The sequence below is a fragment of the Elephas maximus genome, chromosome 4 (assembly GCF_024166365.1).
Source record: "Elephas maximus indicus isolate mEleMax1 chromosome 4, mEleMax1 primary haplotype, whole genome shotgun sequence".
NCBI lineage: Eukaryota > Metazoa > Chordata > Mammalia > Proboscidea > Elephantidae > Elephas > Elephas maximus.
The window spans coordinates 56,065,912-56,084,049 of NC_064822.1; the positions used below are offsets into that span (position 1 = coordinate 56,065,912).

The 18,138-nt window shown below is 42.1% G+C and overlaps 1 protein-coding gene across 12 annotated transcripts in view; it reads right to left on the reverse strand.

Moving 5' to 3' along the window:
* The window catches only part of CACNA1C (calcium voltage-gated channel subunit alpha1 C), an 896,734-nt gene that overhangs the window by 240,963 nt on the left and 637,633 nt on the right, over positions 1-18,138 (reverse strand). For 11 of the 12 annotated variants that reach the window (XM_049885094.1, XM_049885093.1, XM_049885097.1 and 8 more), the window contains exon 6: positions 6,975-7,133. In XM_049885094.1, the coding sequence (XP_049741051.1) occupies positions 6,975-7,133 (159 nt within the window). Of the gene's footprint in view, positions 1-6,974; positions 7,134-18,138 lie in introns of those variants that run through there. The other variant, XM_049885100.1, reaches the window with a different exon arrangement.

Consider the following 18,138-nt stretch of genomic DNA (forward strand, 5'->3'; position numbering starts at 1 on the left):
ACCTCAGTAATTGATCTCAAAGACAGTAGGGATGTTGTCTACTTTGATGGAGTGTGTTGGCATCATAGTCCAATGACCAATCAAAAAATAATAATGATGCAACCACTTCGAGTGGAAAATGTCTTGGAAAATGATGGGAAGTCTGCATTTTCTGAGAGTCTGTGTGTGTGTATGTGTGTGTGTGTGAAAGTATCTAGAAATACTTCCATTAGAATGAAGGCTATATTGATTAGAAGATTTCATATAATTAGCCAACAGATTCCACCCAATAATGCCTCCTGACTGACTATATATGAGCCCATTACACATGACATGATGCTTTACCAGGGATGCAAGCCCCTTTATAGAAGAAGCCTTACATAGAGGAAGTTTAAAAAATAAATGACTGTACGGAAAAAGTATCAACTGCAGCAGTCTTTACTACGGCTCCTGCGGCCAAGCACTACTGACTGTATCTTTGCATGCCCCCCGGAACCTTGCAGCACTGTAATCTGCTCTCCAGCGTTAATAACTTTCAAAAGGGAAGAATCACTTTTTGACCTCCAATCAAGACTGAGTGGCAGTGGGTGACAGGGAGAATACCCCCTAGGTATGGAAAGGGCTTTCTCAGCAAGTACTTACTCTAACCCATCTATTATGGCTAAAGACAGTACTTGGGCTAATTCCATATGCTGGAAATAGCCATTAGCGAAGTAAGGAATTAAGATGTGGTTTATGTTTTTAGCGTGGAGATCATTGGTAAATTTAAATAAGACTTGACTGATCTAGGAATTTCTATTATGGTAAGATACTGAGAAAGTCTTTGTCCCAGCTTTAGGAGGTAATTGTGTGCAAATCACTGAAATCTGTGAAATTAAGAACACTGTTTCTTACTCATAGGAAGCCATGGCAGTAATAAACACACTAGACCTTAATTCTAACAAAGACATGGTTGCTGCTAACAATAGTCCAAGTATGCCTCCAGAGAGAGAATTTGCTTGTAGTTCTTCATTTAGAGTCAGCACCCAGAATCCTTTCTTGTTTCAGATGTATTGAAACAATCGCAAGTGTCTTCTGTACTGAAGAGTACTGGTTGACTGGCTATTTCTCAGTTTGTGTCTTTAAACTGGAAACAGTTTGTTCCCAAGGGGAAGACAGGAAGAGGAATATCAATCCTTAACTAAGAGATGATTCTTAGGAGAACAGAGTTGAGCTCAATAACAGCTTTATTGAGATATAATTTACATGCCTTATAATTCACCAGTTCTAAGTGTACAGTTAAGTTTTTTTTTTTTATATTAGTTGTGCACCCATCACTACAATCCACTTAAAACACTTCCATCACCCACAAACATTCCTTTGTGGGAATCCCTGTCAATCCCTGCACCTATCCCTAGCCCTAGCAAACACTGATCTGCTTTCTGTGTCAATAGCTTTTCCTTTTCTAGAAACTTCATATGAATGAAATCATATAGTTCGTGGCTTTTTGTGTCCATCTTCTTTCAACTTAGCATGTTTTTGGAGGTTCATCTGTGTTGCTGCATGTATCAATATAGTCTGTTCCTTTTTATTGCTGCGTAGTATATTCCACTGGGTGTTGAGAGATTGGAGGTTCGAATCCACCCAGAGGTGCCTCAGAAGAGAGGCTTAGTGATCTACTTCCAAAAAACCAGTCATTGAAAACCCTATGGAGCACAGTTCTACTCAGACACACATGGAGTCACGATGAATCAGAATTCACTCGATGGCAAATGTTTTTGTTGTTGTTAGTATATTTCATTGTACAGACATACCACATTTTGTTTACCCATTTACCAGTTGATGGGCTTTTAGATTGTTTCCAGATTTGGGCTATCATGAATAATGCTGCTTCTTCTATTATTTTTGACCTTGTGCTTAAGGTAGTATGTGAGTCCTTTGTGCGATGACCTAGGCATAAAGGTCTCATCACTGGTCTCTGACCTGTTCAAAGGAGTGACAGTGTCTGCACCATTTCCGTAGTCCAGGGTCTGGCTTCCAGGAGGTTCCTTTAATGTGGCTGAGTTAAGTTACCCTTTAGTCACAATTCCTACCAGGCCTGGTGACGTCTTTACGGATTTGGATGTGTGTTTAAACACTGGCAGGCTATAAAAAGGAGGGAAACCAAAACGTGAACCCCAAACCTAAACAATACATAAAAAAGTGGATAACAAACACTTAAAAAATTGAAAGTTGAGAGACAGAAAAACCAAGAACCAAACAGATCATAAATTTTGTTGGGTTTTCACTTATTCTAGTAATGGTTTTCTAGGGTGATGTGTTCAACCCCCGTGATAAAAGTGCTAGAATGATATGAGATGGGACAAAAAGAGAAGGTGAAAAAAATACAGAGGAAATTGGCATTTCTTCTGCCAATGGGTTGCTTTTTAGCAGAATAAAGTCACAATCTCCCCATTGTGACTACTAATCTGACAGCTTTTCTGGCATCCCCAGTTCCTGAAACAGGCAGAAATAAGGAAAAGGTGAAGGCTGCCAAGGTGAGGTCTGAGTGTCCTCAAGAAAGGGAAACATATTTGGGTGTTTTACAAATATATGTTAAAAAGAAAATGACATCAGGGGGAAGTGAACTCATTAATAGAAGAGAAAGGGATGAGATTCGGAAAGATTATCTAAAGGCTCAAGTGCAGCTCTGCTAGTTTAAATCTGTCTCCAACAACAATAAAAAAAGAGATTTGAGAACAATTAAGAAGCAATGATGATCTGGTAAAAATAGGTATCTATAAAAAGCACTAAAGGGAACACTTGAAATATGTGAACACACACACACATCAGCAAGCCCTAGCGACATGTACTTGCAGGTGAGGGGAAATGCGCTTAAACGTGAAAATGTGTTGGTTTTCTTCGCAGAGTCATGAAGTCCTGGGGAGGAAAGTGGGAAGATGAGGTGGGAACAAAAACAAAGCAATGTGGTTCCCACATTTTAAAACAGAAATGAAGAGTGGTCAAGTCATTCTGCAAAGTCCAAATTGAGTTTTTGGTAAAATAATGGAGGTAAAGATTAGAAGAGATTTTAGAAATGCAGTTAATACCAATGAGAAGAGGAAAACCTGGGAGCATTATAGTTACGGGTTCCCAGCAGAAATCACCAAAGACAAAATCAATTACTTTCTTTAGGACCCAACTTTAAGCAGTAAATAGAATGAAGGTGATTTCATTTCTGGGTTGTAGCCAATCAATTCTTTGCCAGTCTCAGGGGTAATTATTGTGCTTTGGAGAGCTATTCAGAGTGACCTGGCTCAGAGCACCATCAAACAGATGGGATAGCCAGAAACAAAAGGTAGTGGCATATGGCGATGTATCTGTTGAGGAATGAGGAAGGTGCCTTGCAGGTGCCTCAAGATTGGGAAGAAATTGCCACTTCTGTGACCATCTCCACTGGGAACTGGAAGGGCAGCATAGAGACAGAGCAACAGTCTACCTGGCCAGGTCCATAGCTTTTTTGTATGGATTTGACAGTAAACCTAAAATGAATATGTAAAATTCTCAGTCTGAGGAATAACCTCAAAATGTGAAAAGAAGGATTTGAAGTAACCCGTTGTTGTCGCGTCAATTCCAACCCATAGGACAGAGTAGAACAGCACCATACAGGTTCCAAGGAGTGGCTGGTGGATTTGAACTGCCGACCTTTTGGTTAGCAGCCGAGCTCTTAACTGCTGTGCCACCAGGGTTCCATTTGAGGTAGGCTCCTTTACAATACAACAAAGGCACACAGAGCAGATTGTAGGACCTAAATTTTCAGAAAATATGGTAATTCAATCCAAGGATTAAGGTTTTTTTTTTTGATTAATTCATTCCAAAGGTTATGCAAAACTCTCCGAATCACAGGGGGAATGGTTTCAAAGAGTGCAGGTTTCTGGTTTTCTACTATTTGGCTGCATTAACGGTGTCCAGATTCCTGTAAATTTTCTTCTCCTCATCAGTGTTAGTCATTGTGTAGGTGGAAGAGGCCTTGATGACAGCGGTATCGTGCTTCTGTTGGGGAGTGATGTAGTGGTTCCCTGGATTGTCATCACATGGCAGGTTTAGGAACGAGGAGACAGCGAGCTACTGATTGCAAAGTGTTTGAGAGGGGAGGCTTCTGCAGCAAAGCGTCCTCAGCCCCCCTTCCCAGCAGGGAGTCTGGTTCCACACAGGAGAGTGAGATCACCTTCCTGGTGGAGCCTGGCATGGCTCCTCTCGTTGGAACACTTGTTCTTGTTGTCCTCTGATACCTTGGCTCCCCTGGCTTATGGCTGTTTCCCTGATGGGAGCTGACTTCTCTTCTGAACTTGTGGTGGAAGATAAAGCCCACTACATACATCATCTGATGAGTCTCAGATCATCATGGTAGGAAGCAGGTGATGTCTCAGGTTCTTTTCCTGGTCCTGTTTAACTACCAAGGATAGACAAAATGATCCTAAAATGGCCAGTCCGAATGGTAAGGCTCTTCCTTCAGTGACTTCCAACCAATGTTCAGGGTTGCCTGAACCTGAACAACCTTGTATAGGATCCTGCCACCAGTAGAAAACACACTTTTGCTATTTTTCCACTGTTACTGTTGTTGGTTGCTGTTGAGTTGGCTCCAGCTTAGAGTGACCTTATATATAACAGAACAAAACCTTACCCAGTCCTGCACCATCTTCATGGCTGTTGGTATGTTTAAGTCCGTTGATTATTTCAATCCATCTCACTCAGAGTTTCCCTCATTTTTGCTGATCCTCAACTTTGCCAAACACAATGTTCTTTTCCAGCAATTGGTCTTTCTTGATGATGTGTCCAAAGTAAGTGAGTTGAAGTCTCTCCATTAGGGTGATGAAATCACCTGTAGTTTGGGGAGCAGTTGTCCTTTGCTTTTTTGTGGTGCACAGACATTTGTGGTGAGGCAGAGTAGTCATCTTTGGCTACTGGCAGGATTTCATCATTTCGCTCTCCCCCACTTGGTGTCCTGTTGATGACAGCTGCACCATCACCCACTGCTGAAGTGACGGGGAATCTTTGAGATTCAACATTTTTGTGACTGCCTGATGAGTTTGGATCAAATGGGTCATTGATGATTTCAAACCAACTGCATAAGCTTTAGACATACTACAGTTAGCTCTTAAGCAGGTCTTAGGGTAAGCTCTGGCATAGCCACAAAACTTAAATTTATTGGTTCAGGGCTAGCTGTACCTCAAAGTGATTAGAAGGAAGGATTTGAAAAAAGAGAAATATTACTTATTGCATCACTTGGTATTTCTTTATGCAAGGCTGAAAATCTCAGAATTTTAGCTAAAGGTAAGACCTGATTGTTCTGATGTAAAAGGAATCCTATTTTTTTTTTAACATGATAGTTTATTTTATACATTTATGACCCAAGTAATAGGGAAATCCTCTCTAGATTGAAAAAACAGTTTCCTCTTAAGTAGACTTTCCATCAAAAAAGTAAAAATTGAGTGATCTTGAGACTATAGGTTTTTTGTTTTTTAAAAGGAATGTGGCCATGTGGCAAACAATGACCTAGAAGTCTTACAAATACCCAGTCAATCCATCCAGTCAAACAGATCATACAGACCAGGTAATCTCTTTTGGTTTCTGAATATGAACAACACGCTTCATTCCTGTTGCATAGATGCTGTCCTTCTTAACAAAATAAATTTAACAGCTGGGCTGAATGAGAATGAGAAGCAGGATAGATGGAGAGAAATGAGGTATCCTTCAATGCTCCAGGCAGGTGCTTCCCTTTCTCCACCAAGATACCAAAAACTAAGATGAAAAGGTCTTGTTTTTTGAAAAAACAAATCACATAAATTTGACACCGTTAAACCCTTTTGGGGGGTATTTTTCCAATAAGTTCTTTGTGTTAAACTACTTTATAGCTGTTTAAAGGGCTTGTCAATTTCTGTTTAAAATTTTTTTTTTTAAAGGTCAAGCTGAGAGTTTAGTAATTTAAGACAGCAGTTTGTAGCATATCCTGCAAGCCAAAACTCTAGTGCTACTCAGGGAAGTGCTTAATGACCCAGCGTTGCTTGTTGAATATATTGATTTATGGAAAGAACATGGAGAGGGAGTCTCAAAAAGGAAAAGATCGTGAGGTAGAAATAAACCTCTTTGAGGAAAAGAAACTCCTGACAAAGAGGTGATACCATGCTTCCCTTCCTCCCTCAGGGCTAGGAGGTTAATTGGGCTTCTGCCTATGAATGTTTGTTGCTGTTAGTGGCCATCAGGTCACCCCCCAAATGCTGTGGATCGGGCCACCGTGATCCATAGAATTTTCATTGGCTGATTTTTGGAAGCAGATCACCAGGCCTTTCTTCCTAGTCTTAGTCTGGAAGCTCTGCTGAAACCTGCTCAGCATCATAGCAACATGCAAGCCTCCATGGACAGACAGGTGGTGGCTGCACATGAGGTGCATAGTTAGGCATTAAAACCAGGCCTCTGAATGCAAGGTGAAAATTCTACCACTGCACCACCCTCTGCCCATGAATGGAGAGGTGGAAAATATTAAGAGCAGAGGAGCCAGGATCAGCACCTCTAGCCAAGCAGAATGAGAGACTCAGGGCTGTGATGAGAAGAACCTACTGGCTGAGGGTAAAGCTGTCTGCCTGCAAGGACTTTTCATGACAAATCACACTGAGGACCAATGGTACCAATGTAGCAGAGATAGGCACAGGTGCCAGGTTAGTTTGGATTCTTCAAGTATTCACGGTTGGCTTGAAAAATGATAGACTGACAAAAGATAGGATCTTATGTCTTTAAATGTTTTTCAAATCACGCAGCTCATTTAAAGTTTTTAGTAATGCTGGACAAAGTTTGTATTTCACTCTTTTCATAGAGATCTATTTAAGTAAAAAAAAAAAAAAATTTAGAGACGAGGGAAGAAAATCAATCTCTGCCTCTCACCTCACTGTGGTTCAGGAAGCACAGGCATCTGAATGTATAGAAAGTGACTGAGGAGATGAACAGCCTCTTTGGAGTGTGCCCCAGAATCCTCCCCTTACCTGCTATGCCCTCCTGGTTGTAGCATGTCTTATGCATCTTCCCCATGAAAAGCTCCAGGCCGATGATAGCATAGATGATGATGACAAACAGCACTAGCAGGGCAATATGCAGCAGGGGGACCATGGCCTTGATAATGGAATTCAGAACCACCTGGAGACCTGCGATGAGAAAATAATCATAATGGTAACAACAGTGAAAGCATTCAGGGAAGTGTTAAATGAACCAGCATTATTGTTAAATACTATATTGATTTGTAGAAGGAACATGGAGGAAAAAAGTCTCAAAAAGGAAAGGATGGGTATTTTCCCTCTATGGAACCAAGTGCTATCTTGGGTGCTGTACTTACATGATCTCATGCAATCTTCTCAGCAACTCTACAGGTGAGGTATCACGTGCTCCATTTTTTAGATGGAGAAACTGAGGCTCAGGGTCATACAGTCAGTGAGTGACAGAGGAGGGCTCTAAATCTAGGTTGGCCTGACTCCAGATCTTTCTTGGAGGTGCATTCAAACAAAAGGACTGGCAGATGATGTATTTCCAAAGGGAAGAACAAGTTGTTTTTATCCAGAACACTCTAATTTTCTAATAGTCCATCTTAGCGACAACATAGCATCTTTGCTTCTAGAGTAGCTTGTCAGTGCAGTGAGAGATCACTTTGACTAGATAGCCATACAAGGACTTATTTATGTCTCAAGGTTCTCCTTGTGGTGGAATTGCTAGAGCCCCGTAGTTGGCCCATCTGCTCTAAAACACTGATCAGCCTTGAAGTTAGGCATCCAGGAGGGTGGGACTTCCTTTGCTGAAGCTGACGCTTACCACCCAGACACATTAGGAAATCCCAGGGAGCACATGGGTCTTGTTGGTATACCCCAAAAGTCTGTAGGCTTGTCCAGTGGGGAGAAGGGTGCCCTTACTTATAAGATCAACTACACCATAAATAATATGCCAAGAATGTTACTTGTTTCAAGGGCATGTTGCAAATCTTCATTTTCAAATGGTGGGAAGGTGGTTACCTGCAAGTCACCCCTAAACTACTCCCTAACACCAAGAAAGTCACTTGTGATCTGTCTCCCATTAGTGAGTGTGCCAAGTCTTCACATCCTAGGAGAGAAGTGGTAGCAAGTACAGGTTCTCCTTCCTTACATCTAGATCAGTTGTGCCGAAAATCATCTTGCGGGACACCTTTGACACACATGTGATAGGAAACCCCCCTCTGATTCACACTACATTGGGTCATTTTTAGTGCCTTTACCTGACTTACCCACCTCCCCAGTATTCTCTCATCCCAGCCACAAAGCTCTCCACTTCTCTGTGTGTTGGTAGTTTCACCTTTGTATGTACCCTCTACCCCCTTTGGGTAAACAAACCTGGGTTGCCGTCTCACGGGAGCCCGAGACAGTCACTGGCGCTTTGTGTGCTGGTGGAGTGGTTTTCACAAGGCTAATTAGAAGCATTCTCCCCAGCTATTAAGCTAAGCTGGGGAGAGGGAAAAAAATAATAAAAGAAAAGCTGGAATAATGTTACCTGTGAATTAATGAGAGTGCTTTGCAGCCTCCCATTAGAACAAGATGTTTTCAGATCCAAATGATTCCATTAATTAGCAAGCTGTATACACATTAGTGTTAAAGTATGTGAAACCACAGAAAAAGTTGAAGACTCTGAACTGCAGAGCAGCTTTCAGAGGTGTCTGCTTGGGAGAGAAAGTTCTAAGTGGTACTCACAGAAAACCCATTGCAGTCGAATCTATTCTGACTCATAGTGAGTGACCCTATAGGGCAGAGTAGAACTGCCCCACAGGGTTTCCAAGGGAGTGGTTGGTGGAGTTGAACTGCTGACCTTTTGTTTAGCAGCCAAAGAGTTAACCACTCTGCTACAGAAAGGGGGAGGGAAATCCCCAAATCTGGGCTACCCTGGGCATGAGAGGCTTTGTTACCAGGCCTTCAGTGCTACAGCCTCAAATGGCAAGAAAATGGCGGGTGGGAGAGACAAACGAGATACGGAGTTCTCTTCCCTGCGGCAGCCAGCGGGTCTGGTCAAAAGGCCACCTCAGGTCTGCTTAAATGTCTAATGGCCTCCCCTGCTTTTAGGATGGAGTCCCTGGGTGGTGCAAACAGTTAATGTACTCAGCTGTTAACTGAAAGGTTGGAGGTTCAAGTCCACCCAGAGGTGCCTGAGAAGAAAGGCCTGGTGATCTACTTCTGAAAAACGAGCCATTGAAAACCCTAGGGGGCACAGTTCTACTCTGACACGTGGGGTTGTCATGAGTTGGAAACGACTCGATGGCAACTGTTTCTTTTTTGGTTCTTAAGATAAAGACCAGAATTTTCAGGCGTCCTACAAGGCTCTGCAACGACTGCTCCCCAATCCATCCAAGCCCTCTCCTATCCCCCGCGCCAACTTTCTGGACTCTATTCAACGGCCCTTCTTTAGAGACTCAAGGAAGCCATACTTCTTACCACCACAGGGCTGCCCCACATGCTGGTCCCTCTGCCTAGAACGATTTCCCCCTAATTCCTTCTATGTGTCTCTCAGCCTCAGCCTAAGCATTTCTTACCCAGGGGTCCCTCCATAACCTCCCAGACCAGAGAAGTTCCTTTATTTTCTGTCCTCTTAGAACTAGTCCCTACCCTTTGGATTAACCTGTTTGATATTATATGCTCAGTAAGTTGATTAAAAAAAAATTATATATGTGTCACATTTGGCTGAGTTTTGTGAAGGCGGAGATTGTGTCTGTTCTACTCACCATTTTACCTCTAGGCCTAGTGTCATGGATTGAATTATGACCCCCCAGAAATGTGTGTATCAATTGGGCAGGGCCATGATTCCCAGTATTGTGTGATTTTCCTATATGTTGTAAATCCTGTCTCTATGATGTATGAGTGGGGATGATGTTAATGAGGGAGTACGGGCGGCAGTTGTGTTAGTGAGGCAGGACTCAACCTATCGGATTGGATTATACCTTGAGGCAATCCCTTGAGATATAAAACAGAGAAGCAAGCAGAGACTGGGGGACCTCATACCACCAAGAAGGAAGCATCAGGAGCAGAGGGTGTCCTTTGGACCAGAGGTTCCTGTGCTGAGATGCTCCCAGACCAAAGGAAGACTGATGACAAGGACCTTCCTCCAGAGCCAACAGAGAGAAAGCCTTCCCTTGGAGCTGGCGCCTTGAATTTGGACTTCTAGCCTACTAGACTGTGAGAGAATAAACTTCTCTTTTTAAAGCCATCCACTTGTGATATTTCTGTTATAGCAGCACCAGATGACCAAGACACCTACCTTGGTGCTGAATCCATGGCAGGCATTCAGTAAATATTTATTGAAGGAATGACAAATCTTTCAATCCTAAATCAATGCTATTGCTATTGTGGAATTTTAGCAGGCTTTGCTGAAGTGGATTCTACTTGGCAGGTAGGTATGGAATGGACAAGTGAGTTTACAGGGTCAGGCACAGGCCACTGTGTGCGCTGTGAGGAGGACAAATGGAAGTCAAAGGAGCCTGTGGGCTTCATTTCAGCTGTCTGTGCAGCCATCAGAACTCCTAAATAATGCTCTGTCCCTCAGGTCCCTACCTAGTTGTTGGCCATGCCACCTACTTGAACATCCAGGACAGGAAATTGATTTCCTAGACTCCTCTCTCATGGACACCCCACACCAAACAAGTTACTGAGTCTTGCTGGTTTGATTTTGAAGTATATTTAGGCATATATGAATTATTATATATATAATAATATATAATACATAGAAATAATTATAGAAAAATAGGAAATGCTTATTATAGAGAAATTAGGAAACACAGGGCAGCAAAAAGAAGAAAACAAATCAACCTTCATTCTACCACTGTTATCATTTTGATATGTAGTTTGGATATTTTGGTCCATGACTTATTTTTATCCTCCCCATCCCATGATATTCATTATTTGGTTAACTGGTCTCCCTACTTTTAGTTTTTCCCACTCTGTATGTTGCAGTTAGGGTGATTTTACTGCAACCTGTCACTTCCATGCTGAAAATCCTCCCTGTCATCTACAGGTAAAGCTCACCTGCCTCCTTCCCCAGTTAGATATTATAGGGTCCCGTTTACACCTTACATTCCAGCAATATACCAAACTATCTGAAGTTCCCTGGCCTGCTGTTTCATGCCTCCACACCTCAGCGCATGCTGTTTCCCTTGTCTGGAATGCCATTCCCTGCCTAACTGAGAGCTCTTTGACTTTTCATGTCTTCTTATCTTTGTATCTCAGGCACATAGTAGGGATTCAATAAACACGGAGCTAAATCACATTTGTAAACACAGGGTGCCTTCAGAAGGCAGAAACCATGACAATGAGGTAAATGGAAGCCACAGAATGCAACCATCATTAGAAGAAACTGACGGTATCTTGTCAGGAAAAGATAAGACTCAGAATGGGAAAAAGGCACAGACAGGGAGGGCGATGTCAATGATTCTTACATTTTGAGGAAGAGGGGTTAGATGAATTCTATATGACCAAAAGGGATAGAACTAAGACCAACTAAGAAATACCTGGGAAAGATTTAGGTTCAACGCAAATAAAAACCGTCCATGAAACAGACCTATCTGAAGATGGCTTGGGGTGATTTAAGAAGTAGTGGGTTCCTAACCTCATAGGTATTCAAGCATTGACTGAATAAGCCTCTGGAGGAGGTTCCATAGTAGAGATTTGGACATTTGATCAAGGATTTCCCTGGGCCACCAAAGCTGCATACAACCCTGTTAACGTCTACCGAAGACTTGCCGTGGGTGGGTGCAGGATTAAACACTGTACTTGGATTATTCCATTTCCTCATGGTAACGACCCCATGAAGCAGGTGCTATTAGCAGTCATATTTTGAAGACGAGAAAAGTGAGCCCCAGAAAGTTAAATAACCTGCCCATAGGTACACCGCTAGTAAGTGGTGGTGTGGGTTACAGTGCAGGATGGTCCGGCCCTGAGCTGGCATGCTTCACTATTGTGCTAAATGCCTCCCCGCGACCCGAAAACTGTGGAGCTCAGCCTCCACCATCAGAGTCTGTAAAGCAGGGACACATGTCTATGACGTCTGCTGGGAAGGTGAGGGAGCCTAGTCCCTGCTTCCCGGAGAACCCAGATGTTTCCACGGCCAGTGCAGGAAAGGCTTCCAGGTTCTGTCTGCTTTCCTCATGCCCACCTGGCATGGCAGAAGCCAGGCTGGTGTGTGAAGGCACAGGGCCAGAATACCTTCTCTCCAGGCCATCAGACAAAGTTTGCCTCTCAAGGCCTGGATGTTTAATAGTTTCTTCTTGAGGCTGGCTCGTAGCTGTCTCAGAAACAGCTCCTCCAGTTCAAGTTCCCAGTTCGGAAACACATACATTATGAACTCCACACTACGGCATCATTATTTTGTTGTATGACTTCACCTATGCGCTCTCCTCCGATAGGCCATGCTTATGACTCATAAGCAGTTGTTGGGCTCTGTTTCAGGGCTGGCTGCTCATGTTAGTGGAGGCAAAGTGGGCCTTAGAGAAGCCTAGTAAAACTACTGCTAGAAAATGCCCTGTGGACACAAGATAGTTATCAACTCACACATATGATGAGTCTATCTTCCTAGCCCTAAATCAGGATCAGGATGTAAGGAGCCCTGGTGGTACAATGTTTAAGTGTTCAGCTGCGAATTGAAAGGTTGCTGGTTCAAACCCACCCAGCTGCTCTGCAGGGCAAAGACCTGGCAATTTGCTTCCATAAAGATTATAGCCAAGAAAACCCTATGGGGGAAGTTCTACTCTGTCACTTGACTCAACAGCACCAAACAACGACAACAAATCAGGATGTAAGATTTAACAAATATGCATGTGCTTAAGGAGACAAGAGGATAGAATATTTGATATAGTACTATTCTGGAAAATTTAGAACATATGGTTCCACACAGGGATCAAACAACACATAATCTAGAAATCAAGTCTTTGCTAATTTGTAGCTCATGTCAAGTGACCTCTTCTTGGTGGAAGGAAAACCTCCCAAGGTGCCTAATTGCCAGTGAGACCTTCTATGGAGGCGGAGCTTTGGGAAGTGATGAGGTTCCAATGACATCATTAATGCTGGGATTAAGAACAGAACAGAGATGACGCTTAGCTGGCATATGTGGCTTTTCCTTTCTTCCCCCTTATGTTGCTGTAAGGTCTTGGACAAGTGTCTGTCTTCCCTCTGGGGTTCAACTTGAAAATTTCAGGTTAGGAAAGATTGTAAAGGATCTGAGTATATAAACGATCCTGAGTTTTCCTTAAAAGATCAAGAAAAACCATCAATTATAGAAGCTAAACCTCTTTCTTTAAGATAGTGTGGAGATTTGCCTGAAAATGCCCAGGTTGGCTGAAGCTTGTGCTTCCATAGCCTGTTACAGTCAACCATGGTGGACATAAGCCTGAGAACAGATCATACACCCTTCTGTTTTATAAAAGAGTACATCACCAAAGGAGCCCTGGTGGTGCAGTGGTTAAAGCACTTGGCTGCTAACCAAAAATCGGTAGTTCAAACCCACCAGCCGCTACATGGGAGAAAGATGTGGCAGTCGGCTTCCGTAAAGATTTACAGCCTGGGAAACCCTCTGCGGCAGTTCTACTCTGTCCTGTAGGGTTCCTATGAGTCAGAATAGACTCCACAGCAGTGAGTTTGGTTTGTTTTTTTATCTCACCAAGCCCTGCTTCTGTGATGAACACTACAGCTCAGGGCCGCAGGAGTAATATCAGGATGGAGCTTGAAAATGACTTTATGAGTAAGAGCCTGAGAAAAGAAGAAAATGAAAACTTGCAGAGATTGAAGGATAATGCACAAAAGTGTTGTCTGATCAAGCAATGTAGTTGAGAGCCCGGTTCTTTTCATGTAAACTCTGTCCAGATACTCCTCTCTTTAGCATACCGACTTTAAGTCATCCAGGGTAAAATGGGGGAGGAGGGGGTAGAAGGAAGGGAGAAATAATTGAAGATTCAAAAATTGGAGATTTTTGCTCATATTAATTTAATTTCACTGTCCAGCTTCCACACTGACTCAGAGCTTTTTTACTGGTACTTAGGAATGTACATTTTGTGTTCCCAACTATTCAGACTCCATGGTTCCAGCCAGGCATTAGGAAAGCAATAAAAATGATCAAGAAAACTTGGTAATAGAATCCATAAAGACAAAAAAACGCTGAGAATCAGTGAACCAGAGAAAGAAAAGTTTGGGGCTGGTAGAGGGTTAGGCATAAGTTTCTAATACATGCAGTTAAAGTTTGTCAGAAGAGGAAGACTTTGAGATCGCCTACCTCAATGTTTTTATTTCCACTAGGTCAAAGGGTATTTATTGAGCTATGTTGTTTGGTCCCCCCACTAAGCTAGGGATGGCTGATACAGTGGCGAATAAGAGGTCCACAGGCCTTGCCCCCACAGAGCCTGTAATGAAAGCCAAACATTAATCAAACAATAACACAATCAATATACAATTACAAACTTTGCTAAGAGCTTTAAAGGACCAGAGCAGGGTATCACCACAACCTTCACTCAGTGTAGAGAGTGGAGGAAGGCTTCCTCAGGAAGTGATGTTGGAGCTGCAGACTGAATGATAAAGCAGACCTGCCAAGTGAAAGGGCAGATAGATGGGTCCAAGCAGAGGGGCCTGCAAATTCCATATGACTAAAATCGCCTGGATAGCTAGGAAGAGACGCATGACTCTGTCTGGCTGTCCCATGCTTTTTCCTTGGTTTTGTTCTGCCTCTTAAAAGGAATTACTGGGCAGAAAAGGCATTTGACAAAATCTAACACCCTCTCATGATAAGAAGACTCAAGAAGCAAGGAATTAAAGTGTAATTCTTCAATCTGATAAAGGACATTTCTGAAAAACCCATAGCTAACATCATACCCAATGGGAAAAGAATCAGAGCTTTCCCGTTAAGATCAGGAACAAGACAAGGATGCTCACTCTCTTCATCGCTATTCAATATATACTAGAAGCCCTAGCCAGAGTAACTAGCCAAGAAAAAGAAATAAAAGTACTCAAATTGGGAAAGAAGAAGTAAAACTATCCCTTTTTTTAAAAAATAATTTTTATTGAGCTTTAAGTGAACGTTTACAAATCAAGTCAGTCTGTCACATATAAGCTTATATACACCTTACTCCATACTCCCACTTACTCTCCCCCTAATGAGTCAGCCCGTCCAGTCTCTCCTTTCGTGACAATTTTGCCAGTTTCTAACCCTCTCTACCCTCCCATCTCCCCTCCAGACAGGAGATGCCAACACAGTCTCAAGTGTCCACCTGATACAAGTAGCTCACTCTTCATCAGCATCTCTCTCCTACCCATTGTGCAGTCCCTTCCACGTCTGATGAGTTGTCTTCGGGAATGGTTCCTGTCCTGGGCCAAAACTATCCCTTTTTGCAGATGACATGATTCTATATATAAAAATTCCAGAGAATTCACAAGAAAGCTACTAGAGCTGATGAATTCAGCAAAGTGATAGAATATAAGGTCAACACACAAAAATCATTTGGGTTCCTATACACCAGCAATGAGCAATCTGAAAAGGAAATTAAGAAAACAATTCCATTTACAATAGCATCTAAAAGAACAAAATAACTAGGAATAACTTGAGGCAGGAAGGCGGAAGCCTTGAACACTGAAAACTATAAAACATTACTGAAAGAAATTAACCTGTTGCCACTGAGTAGATTTTGACTCATAGTGACCATATAGGACAGAGTAGAGCTGCCCCATAGGGTTTCCAAGGAGCAGTTGGTGGATTCGAACTGCCAACATTTTGGTTAGCAACCCAACATTTAACAACTGCGCCACCAGGGAAAGAAATTAAAGAAGATCTAAATAAATGGAAGGACGCTCCAACTTCATGGACTGGAAGACTTAATATTGCAATCTATAGATTCAATGGCATCCCTATCAAAATTTCAACAGCCTTCGTTGTAGAAATTGAAAAGCCAATCTCCAAATTTATTTAGAACTGCAAGGGGCCCCAAATAGCCAAAGCAATCTTGAAATAGAAGAACAAAGTAGGGGAGTTCACACTTTCTGATTTTAAAATGTAGTATAAAGCTACAGTAATCAAAACAGTCTGGTACTGTTATAAGAATAGACAGACAAATGGAACAGAATTGAGGGTCCAAAAAAAAAAAAAAACCCCATACATTTAAGGTCGATTGATTTTCAACAGAGTGCCAACTTCACACAATGGGGGAAAGAACAGCCTCTTCAATAAATGGTGCTTGGACAGCTGGATTTCCAAGCACAAAGAAAGAAGCTGGACCGATACCTCACACCACAAAGGAAAATTAACTGAAAATGGATCAATGACCTAAGTGAAAGAACTAAAACCATAAAGTTCTTAGAACAAAACAGTGGTAATGCTTTGGAACCTAGTTTTTGACACTGTATTCTTAGATATAACACTAAAAGCATGAGCAACAACAACAAAAAATAAATTAGACTTCATTAAAATTAAAAGTTTTTGTGCATCAAAGGACTTTATCAACAAAGTGAAAAAGCAACCTACAGAAGGAGAGAAAATATTTGGGAACCATAAATCTGATAAAGGTTTAATATGCAGACTATATAAAGAACTCCTTCAATTTAACAACAAAAAAGACAACCAATTCAATTAAGAAAAAAGGCGGGGGGGGGGTGGCGGGGGAAGGACTGGAATAGACACTTCATTCAAGAAGATACACAGATGGCCAAAAAGCACATAAAAAGATGCTCGAGGTCATTAGTCATTAAAACTCGTTGCCGTCAAGTCAATGCCGACTCACAGAGGGCAGGGTGGAGCTGCCTCATATGGCTTCCACCATTTAAAGAAGCAGACTGTCACATCTTTCTCCCATGGAGTGTTTGGTGGATTCAAACTACAGACCCTTTGGTTAGTAGCCAAGTGCTTAACCACTATACCACCAGGGCTCTTTAAAAAAAAAAACAAAACATTACCGTCGAGTTGATTCCAACTCATAGCAACCCTATAGGACAGAGTAGAACTGCCTCATAGTGTTTCCAAGGAGCACCTGGTGGATCTGAACTGCCAACCTTTTGGTTAGCTGCTGAACTCTTAACCACTTTGCCGCCAGGGTTTCCTTCATTAGTCATTAGGGAGATGCAAATCAAAACCACATGGTTAGAATGGAAGAAAAATGCAGAACAAAACTCAAATTCTTAAAAAGGCCACACTAACTGGACCAGCTGACATCAGAGGACTTCCTGAGACTATTGCCCTGAGATACTCTTTAAACCCTGAAACAAAACTATCCCCTATGATCACCTTTTAGCAGAAAAGCAGAGTGACACACAAAAGAAAGGATATTACCTGCTAGATCAGTGCTCTACCAAAAAAGCATCTGATGAGTCCAAAGGTCAACGTTCAATTCACGTTAAAGATAAGAAGATAAGTTGAGTAGGGAAACTAGAGTTCTGGAAATGGAGCAACCAGAACACAATTAAAGAGAATATTGACACAATGTGAAAAATGTAACTAATGTCATTGATCGATTTATGTGGAAATTGTCAAATGGGAACCTAACTTGCTGTGTAAGCCTTCACCAAAAGCACCATAAAACTTTATTTAAAGAAAAAAATTAAAACCACAATGATATATAGTAAAACCTGTGAAAGCCAGAACTTGTGTATGGCAGAAACCTGTCAGATAAGGAAAACTCAAATATTTTCCACTAAAACGAGTGATAGAAAAGTAGTAAGACTGCACCCTGCCAAAGGCAGAAAACTTGCGAGGCTCAGAAGGAAGTCCTGTTGAGTTCCAGCTCTCACAGGTTTCACTGCACCACTTCACTGCCACTAGAATGGCTAAGATCAAAGAAAATGGAAAACAAGTGTTGGCTGCGATGATGTGGAGAAACGAGAGCCCACACCCATTGATGGTGGGACTGTAAAATGGTGCAGCCACTGTGGAAAACAGCCAGGAGATTCCTTAAAAAGTTACACAGAGAATTACCATAGGATTCAGCAATTCCACTCCTAGGTATATACCCAAAAGACTTGAGTCACTAGATGGTGACACATCTAAAGGCGCATTAACAGATGAATGGATAAACAAAATGTAGTATATACACATAAGGAATATTACTTGGCCACAGAGAGAAATCCAGTCCCGATACATGCCACCACATGGATGAACCATGAAAGCATTATGCCGAGGGAAATA